Source organism: Pelobates fuscus, chromosome 4 (genome assembly GCF_036172605.1).
Source record: "Pelobates fuscus isolate aPelFus1 chromosome 4, aPelFus1.pri, whole genome shotgun sequence".
NCBI lineage: Eukaryota > Metazoa > Chordata > Amphibia > Anura > Pelobatidae > Pelobates > Pelobates fuscus.
Window position 1 is genome coordinate 312581363 of NC_086320.1, and position 12132 is coordinate 312593494.

General features: G+C 35.4%; 1 protein-coding gene across 7 annotated transcripts in view; it reads left to right on the plus strand.

The window, feature by feature from the left end:
* The window catches only part of SATB1 (SATB homeobox 1), a 193677-nt gene that overhangs the window by 105818 nt on the left and 75727 nt on the right, over nucleotides 1–12132 (plus strand). For all 7 annotated transcript variants that reach the window (XM_063452302.1, XM_063452307.1, XM_063452306.1 and 4 more), the window contains 2 exons: nucleotides 6433–6544; nucleotides 10366–10820. In XM_063452302.1, coding sequence (XP_063308372.1) covers nucleotides 6433–6544; nucleotides 10366–10820 — 567 coding nt within the window. The remainder of the gene's footprint in view (nucleotides 1–6432; nucleotides 6545–10365; nucleotides 10821–12132) is intronic.

A 12132-nucleotide genomic window follows, 5' to 3' on the forward strand; every position in this document is an offset into this window, starting at 1 on the left:
CTTTTATAATTTATACGATTTATTAAATTAAATATATTTTCACCACACATGTAGGTGACCGTTACAGTGCCTCTTATTTTTTTTTTTTTTTTTTAAATAATTCTACATAAAGCTATTATATTTCTTGTTTAAATGAATACTGTTTATATAAGAATTCTTTAGTTCGGTACTAAAACCAACTTTTAAAAACTCTTTCCACAGACGAGCCAGTTAAAATATTTTCTTCTATTTGCTAAACCTCATTATGAGACATTAATTAAAATAATGTTTGCTTTCGTAAATTTTATTCTGTGCCAGAGCTTAGGTCTCTACAATTATAGTCTCTCCTGTATAATTAATGGCGGTAGTTATTTATGGTGCTCCGAACAAATGTATGTTTTGGTTTTCTCCTTTTATTTTTCTGAGAATAGTCCCCCAACCCACTTATCCAATTGAAGTGCTCAAGGCAACATAACTTTAAAGAAAACAGCAGAAAGAATATGGAACATCAGCTCTTGTACAACATTTTGGAGGCGGAGAACAACATTTAAAAAAAAACCAAAAAAAAAACCACTTTCTTCTTTAGGGCACATGCTTGTATAAGTACTGATTCATTTTCTAATAAAATTCAAGGTAGTGTTTCCAAATTTATAAATAAGCATAGTAGTCTGGTAGTGAATAAGGGGTTACTAAATACTAGTGGGGTTACTAAAAATGTCCATAGTTCAGGATAGTGCTGGAATTGGTTTCTCTCAATTACTTTCCTAATTTATAATAATTGATGAATGGCAGCAGTATGCTACATTTACTTAGTAACCACTTGAATAGTTGTTGTACAATAGCTTGGCATTATCTTTATTGTTCATGTGCAAAAACAGCGATGCACGTATTATACCACATTTGTGTCTGTTTTCATGATAAAAAAACTATTGCTTTCCAACATCAAGGTTTGGTCCAGTAGTTGAGACCATTATCAAGCCTTGTATAAATATATATAATCACAAATATTTACAGACACATATTCACCAATGAGGATGATATATAGAGCAGACTTCATTTTAAACTGGCTTAAACATGTGTAACCTTATAATAATAATTGTCACTAAAGCTAACCTAAAATATTGTGTAATATTAAAAGAAAAATGTAACGGGCATTTACTATGAAAAAATAATACAATCAGGGAGTTCTTTAGACATTTAATAAACCACTCAACGTTTATCCTCAGATCCCCATGTGGCATAATTTTCCCATAATACACCTCTCACTGTTGTGTATCCTTTCCAAATATGTCTGTATTTGTTATATCACATGATATTTTAGGTTGTAGTTAGAGTAAGTGTTAAGATAGCGAAATGGTTAGTGTTGGGGTACTTTAAGGGTTAATGTTTTATTTTAAGATGATCTAATGGTAATTTGAAGTGAGTTTAGATAATATAGAGGATATTTATAGTGTGTTAGGGTAGTGTAGGGGTTAAGACGACGATGATATTGTATGTGCAGCTTTGGGAGATATATGTCCCAGCACTAACTGTGGTTAGGGTCATAAAAATGGCAGCAGGTACAGCTCCATAGAACGCCCACTAATCCCAGGTACAAACACTGCAGTACCAGGATCCTAAATAATAATCTGCCTAAAAATGTATCAAATATATATACCCCCCCCGCCCGAGTTATGTGTATTGTGGGAATGGTATAATTGGTCTACTTTCTTCCCTCCATCAACAGTATATTTAGTGGTTCGAGTGTTTTGTTGACAATAAGGAGGAATATGTGTTTATACACAGTATGTGGGATATTTGGTCTCTAGAGCTATGCATTACCCCCAGCAGATTTCTAAATCTCAGTAGGATACGGTTTATCTTTTCTCTTTCTTTCTCTCTCTGATATGTCTCTCTACAAATGTATATGATAGATAAATGAGACCGTTTCACAAGCTCAGTTTTACAATTGTAACTTGTGAGGTCTTGGCGTTGTTTACAAAGACCCACCATGAAAACAGACTTCTATGGAGGAGAAGGGAAAGGTGGATGTATTTATTACCTGTACATGTCTCTTTGGCATGCCATCTTCCTCTTCAACGCTATTCAGCTTCTGGTGGCTTAATTTTACCAGAAGCCTGTATTGCTAATATGAGAATACAAAATGGGGTTCCATGGAAGATCCCATGAAATGATGTTCATCCCCATCATTTGTCGTTTGCAACAGCTAATATGAAATTACAAGAAATGTTTGCAGAAATTGATTAAAGCTCTGTTTTGTTAACCACATATTGGCTCTTACATGACCCAAAAGTGTGTCTGCATGCCTTCTGTTTGTGTCTCGTGTGTCCTTATTTAAATTCCAATGCAGTCTACATGAACTTTTCTTAAAGATTCAGTCTTAATAAAAAAAAAAACTTCATACGTGGCCGCGCTGCTTTAACGACTAGGAAAAAGGCTATGACAGCACTTTCAAAGTTAGGGACGTTTCATCGGCAGTTAGGCAGTTCTACATATGCACAGTTTGTACACAAATATAGATCTATTGCCACACTCTGTCAGGTAGGGCACTAAAGTTTTGGTTTTACTGGTACATAACCTTTTCTCCGCATGAATAATTATGTACATGTTGCAGTGATTTGAAACCTCACAGATGGGGAAAGTACTGGCGTTTGTGATATGAAAGACATATAGCATTTTGTAATGTCCAGATTACCCAGTTTTAAACCATTTTGACATCTGTCTTTAAATTTTTGGAAGAGAAGAAGACTTTGTTAAGAACCATTTTGCAAAGTGTTCTCCATTTCAGCCTTACTCTACCTGTATTAGGAAAGCAGATGGTCTACATGTCTCTTGAATATTTATAACTATCAAAAACAATCTCTTGCTATTCACCCTTAGGCTTATGAGATGTCAGGACTGTTCTGGTTGGGAAAAATCATCGTGGGTGTTTACAGAAAGAGGATTACATTAAGCTGAAATGACTATACATTTTTGAGTTTAATATTTGTCCGTCAGCTGTTTAATCGTATTTAGATAATTGTGTAAATAAGTTGTTTCAGCCGTTGCCCTCTCTACTTACAGAGCTTGAAATCTTGAAAGGCTGGGAAAACCAGATTTAGAACTATATATTTATTTTTCTCCCTTTACTGAACAATCGGGAAACAAAAAAACAAATGCAATTTGCTTGTTAATGCTTATTGATATTACATTTTCATGCAAAAAATCCCATAATAAGCTTGATTTTTTTTTTAACCCAATTAAAACAATAATCTAATTTAATTCAGGGTGGCTTTAGATGTATTATTGTATTGCTAAAGATTTCACCCTATTTGTTTTAGAATGTATTCTGTAATGTTTACAAATCACTGGGCCATATTTCATCTGAATATAAGCAATCTTGTTTGCCCCCATTATTTTTATTTAATAGTGTAACATGAGCTGTTGCGGCTCACGTTATTAGGATTCCTACAGTGGGTATTATTGTGTTTTGGAAGCCTATAGATTTTGGACTCGCAGATTTTATCTGTGTGCTCTTAAAATATTCCAGAACCCAAATATTGTTTCTTTTTAAAAAAAAAAAAAAAAAAAAATGTTTACCTTCTGTTTTTGCTCAAACGTGTATTTAACAATTTGGTTATCCTTTTGTGAGTATCCTTCCTCTTTTTATTATTCTTGGTTTGTGGACACTTTCCATGTGCTCCTCTGGTGTCTCCTTAATAACCAGTGGGGTAGGCATATGTTGTCATGCATATTGGTTCTATAGGGTTTTAGAAATGCTAAACTGAAATAATCCAGGACAGTGAGAGAAGTGTACAAAAAAAAAACCTCAAACAGACAAAAAAAACCAAAACAACAATATTCAAACAGACAAAACTTTCATTTTTTTTTTGCTTATTTTTATTCTGCTTTGAAACTTCAGGGTAAGTTTTTCTTACGTCCAGCGTTTCCTTACAGCTAGAAATGTAAATCACTTTGTCTGTTTATTAATTTAAAATCTAAGTGTATTATTAGAGCAATATTGCATAATCTTTACTGTGCATTTTGTAGTTATGCAAGGATATCTATAGGACACATTATGAAATAGTATACATCATTATAGTGTCTATTCTATTGCATTAAGAAATTAATATAATTTGTCATAAAGATAAATGATAGATTTGCTTACAAATTTTTTCATTAAGTATTTACCCAATCACTATCATGACGGACAATATGTCCTTTCTCTACAGTAGATCTAGTACACACCTTCTGCTTAGTCATACACTCCTACCCTATTAAAGCAGCACTTCCCGAATCAGTTTATATTTCTCTAACTAAGTGCCAGGATATTCACACCAACTACAGACACATTATAGCTCAGATGAAGGCAAGTAGGATACTTAACTGTACAAGGGTTCTTCTTATCTATCAATCCTTAACGTGCACTCTATGCCAGGGGTGCCCAAAAGGTAGATCCCCAGATGTTGTAGAACTACAACTCCCATGATGCTTTGCATTCCTTTAGAATGACAAAGCATCACGAAAGCTGTAGTTTAAAACATTTGGGAATCTACTTTTTGGGCACCCCTACTCTATGAAATCAACATAGTGGAGTATGCTAAGAATCAAAATGGGGAAAGTTGACTATTTTATTTTAAATGTCTACATTTGCAATTATCAGCACACATTGTATAGGTGATAATTTATGCTCTTTAAAATGAGAATATGTTGTCTCATTATATTTGACAAATACACTTTAATACTGTGTGTCCAAGACTCTGTGAAGCTGGCCCCCCTACAAACAGCACAAAAAAATATCCACTGCATTTCCTTAGTACTACATTTGGGCCATAAAAATTAAGATTTGTGCTGCTTTTATTATTACAATAATAGCAATTGGTTATCAATTAAAAAAAGGTCACCCAGTGCCCCTATAACAGCCAAACAAAATGAAACGGGGATGGTTAGTTAGTGCTGCGTGTTTGCTGATTTGTGCCGTTAACATTTTTATTTGTGCAGTTTTAAAAAAAAAAAAAATTTATTGTAACAGTTTGTTTTTGTTAGGGAAAATTAAGTAACCAATTCGACTCGGCTGTGTAAAGTTGGCATCCCATGTTTTTAAAATGTGAATAAAAATATACCATGGGGTGCCAACTTCACAGAGCTGAAGTTGCAGCAGGTTACATTATGGTTCGACAAATCCCAGGTTGCCATGACAGCCAAGAAATTTAGGATTTCGTCATGATGACCTGGGATTTGTGAGTGTGTTTATTCCCTGAGGGCTGAGGCAGGCTGAAGGCTCATGGAGATCTGAGGAAGACTAAATGAGTGCGGCGCTATCCAGTGATGCCGGGAGCTGGGTTATCATGTCACTCCAGCCCCACGTTACTAAACAGCACTTTAGGGAGCAGAGCAGGGAGATTACAGCAGCCCCACTGGACCCCAGGGAAAGCTGATCCACTCCAGCTCTCCCAAAGGTAGGGAGGCTGGGTGGATTTAAATAAAAATAAAAAAGTAATAATTTGTGAATGAGTGTTGCAGTATCTGTGTGTGTGTGTGTGTTTGTGTTTGTCAGTTAGTGAGTCTGTGTGTCAGTGTGCATGTGTCTCAGCATGTCTCTGTCAGTGAGTGTTTGTATCAAATCATTGTGTCTCTCTCTGTCACTGAGTGTGTATGTCTGTCAGTGTGTGTGTCTGTCAGTGAGTGTGTATGTATAGGGTACCTGCCCCCGTCCAATCACATAGTAAAGGTGTTTTTTCTCCCCTTTATTCCCACTCCATGCTGGCGACGCCACAGCTGGCTCTATCTCCATAACTGAGAGCCTCAAACTTTTTTAGATGACTCCTAGAGTCCTAGCAAATTTGTCAAGTCCTGGGTTATACAATTTCTCCTAACAAAACACAAACTCATAACTAAAAAACAAAAAAAAACAAAGCAGCACAAACACAAAATGTTTGGCTGTTATAGCGGAGCTGGGTGACATTTAATGACGTTTATGTAATTGGCAATAACTAAAAAAAAAAAACATTACTTTTATTTTCATAAAAGCAGCACAAATCTTAACTTTTATTTGAATCTTGCACAAACATAGCACTAACGAAACAGTGGATTTAAAAAAAAATAAAAAAAAATTATGTTGATTGTAAGGTGACCAGTCTAACGCAACCTGTACCCCAATATAATTGGTTCAAATGCCTTTCCTTTATTTTCTCCAACATTTAACCATTACATATTCCCTGCATAGGATGTGTTTTGAAAAAACATTCCACTGACAAAATCTGTACATTTTGAGACTTGAATAAAATATTGTTCTTGTACACTGTGACATCCATGTGTGTGTGGTTTTTTTTTTTTTTTCCAATTGCCAATATAATCAATTGCCCAGTATTCTTAGGAATGGAATTGTATTCTAAAATTGCTATTAGTTTTGAATAGTCAATATTTATATAGTGCACCTGATACATCATTTTTGTTTTTGTTTTTTTTGTGTAGAGTATGATTTCTTCCATTGTGAACAGCACTTACTATGCAAATGTCTCAGCAGCAAAATGTCAAGAATTTGGAAGGTGGTATAAACATTTCAAGAAGACAAAAGATATGATGGGTAAGCGCAAGAAAACTTGCAGAAAAGATTCCTTCATTGTTCTTTCTGTCAATGTCAATCAGCTACAAACCTGTTTAGACTAACTCGCCAAAGTGAGTTTTATTAGGAGGTATTCACGCACAATCAGATATATTCGATGCTTTAATTATTTGAAGGTATTATAATGTAAACTTGGGTGCCCAACACACTGATTTGCAATGCATAATAGATACCTTTGGCACTAAACGGGTAATCATTTTAATCCTGTTACTTTAGGTTGTATATCTGGTGGCCTTTAATTATTTTAGTGTATCGGTAAATTTACAAAAATCCTTTTAGCTCTTCTATAAAGGCTAACGTTATTTTTTTACAGTCCAACAAGAATTTTGGGAAATCTACTTCTGTGAAAGCCGACAGGGTCTGGTTGGCCACCGAAATGCGCTGCTTTTGTGTAGTGTGACTCATTGTTTTCACGTAAAATTGATAGGATACAGTTCAACTGGTTCCCCTCTCTTAAATAGACATGAAAATCCAGTATCACAGATCAATTCTTAGAGAAGCTTACAAGAAGTGCCTCAGGTTTGTCAGGTAGTTTTTCTTTTATCGCATAAACCTCTGCACAGCAAGATGTGTATTTTGTCTGCTGGGCATTTTTTTTATTAATGAAAAACATGGATGACCTTTCAGCAAGTTATGAGCAGATGCTGTGTGGCTAATCTTAAGTTGCATAGTAGCTTATCAAAACAACTTTAGCTTAATGAAGTGGTTTAGGTTTATAGATCACGCCCCTGCTGTCTTACTGCTCAATCCTCTGCCATTTAGGCGTTAAATTACTTTATTTATGCAGCCCTAGTCACACCTCCTTGCGACTTACACAAATTCCTAAACACTTCCTATAACGTGAGATCTAATATTTACACTTCATTCATTGCACAGTCTGTTTTATTTAGAATGGCTTATCTCCTGCACGGTTAATGGCTTTCTATACCTTGCAAGGGCCTTCTGTGTGTGATGAAAGTTTAGTGTAAAGAGCAGGAGATGAAAACTTCTAAAGTTAGTTAACATCCTATTGAAAATAATAATAAAAAAAAATTCATGCAGGCTGTATCAATCACAGCCATGGGAGGTGTGGACAGAAACAAAAGTGATTTAACTCCTAATCGACAGGGAATTGAGCTTTGAGACTTCAGGTGCATGATCTATACACCAAAACGGCGTAGTTAAGCTAAAGTTGTTTTCGTGACTATAGAGTTCCTTTAAAGATTGTGTGTGTGTGTGAGAACACACACCAAATTAAATGTTGTACAATTCAGGTGAAGCTTTGTCTTCTTTGTGATAGCCTGGAGTTGGGAAGTATGTTCATAGCTGGAGCAATATTTGAGGAATTCGTCCAACCATAATCTATTTAAAGCGCAATTATTACTGAATAAAACATTGAAAACCACCTATACTTGTAACCATTTTTATGTGACGCTCCATATTCTTTTAAAATGTATATTAAAAATTTAGTAAGTTATTGAACAATCTTGTTCAGTCCTGCACAGCCAGGCCACACCGTAAAATTGAAAAGAAGAACGTAAACCATTGTTTTAGTTTCTCCTCTTCCATTTGCCTTCTTCAGTGGCAAAAAGGGCAACATTTATAACGATGACCCGACAGAGACAAAATAGAGGCACCCAGAAAATCCTGGGAACAAACAGTTGTCATTGAAGGTGGTCATTAGCTTGGAGTGCCTTTTCAATCTTTAACAGCAGTAACATTATTCAAATCAACGAGCCCCTTATGTTTGTATGTCAGGAGTGTCCAGGTGTCACTAGGGCTATATGAGCAGTCTTTACATGACAGAAAGAACTGACTGTGAAAAACTGATGAGTTGTTGGTTTTTTTTTTTTACTTGTAATAGATGGAAATCAAAATATTGGTTACATTTAATTGTATTATTATTGTATATTATTTTTATTGGAATATTAAAGGTCAATGTAAAACATTGCCATTTCTGAGCAACTGCAAAGTTGACATCTGTCTTAGAGCACAATTCTACTGACTGTCAGTCTGTCTACCAGACTGACAACCACTAGAGACATCTCCTCCTTAAGACTTTGTTTTCAAAGTTCTTCACATTTAGCGATCTCATGCACAGCCTGATGGTGTTAATCTTAGGTAATGTTTCTCATAGAGGGGAATTGGATCACAGCTATTGCTTGCACTATAGTTACCCAGTGCTCATCTTTGAGAAGCTTTGGATTGGACATAGGTCAACAATCCCGATGTTCTCACAGAAGGCAGAGACTGCTGCAAGTAGGCTATCCTAGTGCTGGAATTTAGGCATATTTTAAGGTGTGGTGTGGTTTTTTTTTGTTTGTTTGTTTTTTTAAAGCATTTGGACACTAAAGAGAAAAAATAATCTGTTCTAAATAAATATATTTACTTTTAATGTTTGAGTGTTCTTTTAATTTCATGGCGATGCTTGTTTTTTTAAATTTTATTTTGTGCTACTAGCATTTTGATGGAATTTAGACACTTTACAATGCTCGGTTATAATGTAGAAATGTATTCATGGGACAGAATTCTAAAAGAAGACTAGTCACCATGAAAACCAAGGAACATTATGAAAGTGTACATTAAACTAGATATAAATTATCCATTAGTTTATATGATAATGTGTCAGTTTTAGAACTTTGTCCAATAATTAAATGCTTTCTCTTTCTTCTTCTATCTTCTTCTGTTGCTCTCCCCTTTTTCCATTCTCCCCCTCTCAATAGAGAACTATGAAAAAATATCTATGTCGCAACATCTTTTTATTAGCTCTTGGCTGATCTGTTTGGTGTAAAACTCAGGTTAGACTAGAAAAGTCATTATTCATCTTTAAAAGCCAATCAAATGAATGTTCTTATGACCCCAGTTCACATGTGGGTTGAGCTTTGGGGATCGTTTTTGATTGTGGCATAGATATGCTTGAGTGCTTTATGTCGTTATGTATCGTTAAACTCATTTGTCTTTTCACAATAATAATCTGACACCTGAAACACGGATTCTGAACACTAAATGTATGTGGTGTGTACGTGTAGTCAAAATTCACTTAACCATTAACCTATTGAAGACGTTCAGCAATCTTTCTTCATCACAAACTGATCCCACGCTAAATTGTAATGCTCTACACATTTAACACTCACAGGACTCTACAAATAAGCAGGGTGTTTCCTGACGACATAGATTGTTATGGAACATGGATTGTCCTTAAAGAGTTAATGTTATAAAGATGGCTCTTTAATAAAAATGAGTCAACATATATTTATATAGGTCTATATAATGTGTGTATGTATGTGTGTACAGCAGATGAACTTTGCGTTTATGATCTCAAAGCCAAATTAATCACAGAATTCTGCTCCATGCCAAATCTATTTTCAAACTGGCTCATCAGTTATTTGAACTTTTCAAATACAAGGTCATTGCTGTATTAATGCAATGACCCTACAACCATTTAAGAAAATGATTCCTCTTAATGTGCCAGATGCCAAAATTAAGTCAAATTCCGTGGCCAATAAAATCCAGCATAATATGTTTGTTATGCCTAATGTCATATGTCACCAGTGTGGCTGAGGTATTAATTGTACTATAATTAACCAGTAATTCTAAGATGGTACTGCAGTTCTTAATTCCTTCCAAGCAAAGGATCTGTTTTTTTTAAATTTGATGTGCTATTCTATAAACTAGTTTTTTTTTATTGTTTTAATCTTTTTTTTTTTTTTTATGTGTTGTGTTCTATTTCTAGGTTCAACACCCATAGATTTATATATTTGAAACGTACTGTTCTTGATCTGAATATTTTTGTCTCCTTTTAGTTGATATGGAAGATCTAGCTGAATTATCTCAACAAAATTCCAATCATGCGAACTTTGGTCAGCAGCCCGTTCCTGTTAACACTCCCGAAAAGCCTTCCTCCCCTGTACAGCATGCTCACGGTGGCCAGCCATCTGTGCGCACCCCACTTCCAAACCTGCACCCGGGACTTGTATCTACCCCCATCAGCCCTCAGTTAGTAAATCAGCAGCTGGTAATGGCACAGTTACTGAACCAGCAATATGCAGTGAACAGACTTTTAGCCCAGCAATCCTTAAACCAACAGTACTTGAACCATCCTCCTCCTGTCAGTAGATCAATCACCAAGCCTTTGGAGCAGCAGGTATCACCCAACACAGAGGTGTCTTCCGATATCTACCAGTGGGTCCGTGATGAATTGAAAAGAGCAGGAATATCGCAGGCAGTATTTGCACGTGTGGCTTTCAACAGAACTCAGGTAATCATAAGTGTAAAAGTTTAATTTTAAAACAATCAATTTGTCATTAAAAGTAAAAAGGATTGTGTGTGTTGGCAGTTGTTAGACAAACTGAATGTTGTGCTTTGTTGACGATTTATGGTTTTTTTTGCGTGCCAGTGATTGTGCACAATTTTTTTTTTGAATGGCTGTATTTTCATAAAAATATTTAGCAATAAAAGCAAAAGATTACTACTGCGTTTGCTTTTGCACAGATGATTAAAGCATTCCACTGAACAGTGGTACATGGCGATTCCCATTTGCGTAAGACCAGGACAAGCTATAGTATTATTCGGTACAATACCATTAGATACTAGTAGACAAGTAAGCCTTTCTCTTGATTGGTGACATGCCTGATTGCCATTATTTATTTTATCATATCTCTGTGTGCTTATGGAAGTTTAAAGATTTAATGATATTTTCAGTTAAATACATTTTTTAAATAAAAATGTCTTTTTGGAGAAGTTCACTCATATATACCGTAACTTGCAGAACTTGCTATGCAACAGGTATTTTTATGACACCTTGAAGTCTGTATTTTCGCATTAATTTATTTTCACTAGATTTAAACTAAAATTACAGTGTGTAATGCAGGACTTCTGCAAAGTACCTTTAGTATTTAAATACATATGTGAACTTGTCTGTGTGCCAAATGAAATCTAAGCCATTGACACTGAGGCACCAGTCTTTAATAACATACACAAATCATGTGTTTATATTGTGCTGCTTTTTCTAGATTAACTGTATTGTAGGCTATGTTTGACCAAGTCCTTGCACACAGGCTCAAAGTATATAATCCGGGTGCTTGCAGTCTGGGGGAAATTCTAATACCCAAATGGTAGAGATGACCAGCACTCACCGTACATATATGTATATATATATGCTTTATTTTATTGAGAGTGTTAATGCTGAACAATTGTATATGTGGTAACAGTTTGACTTATTAACTTGATCTGCTGGGTGCTGCTCCCTACCTCTCCTGATGCTTGAAGCTCTCTGCCTGAGTTATGCCTGCCGGTGCATGGCTTATCTCATTGTCTGAGAGTGATCAGCTGATACCCTCAGTAACTGAGCTAACCCTGCCTAGCAGGAGAAAGGCAAGGAGGAGTGTCCAGCTGAACACAGGTAAAAAGACAAAGCAAATGGTCACTAAAAGGTTTTACATCTTACTTTATAGAATTTTAAGTAATAATAGTGTCTTGTAGCCCTCTTTTAATTATCATAACGCTTCATTCACGTAATTAGCTCAGGATGTCCCTAATTTCAACATTGAAGGAATATGTTTGGTTTTCAT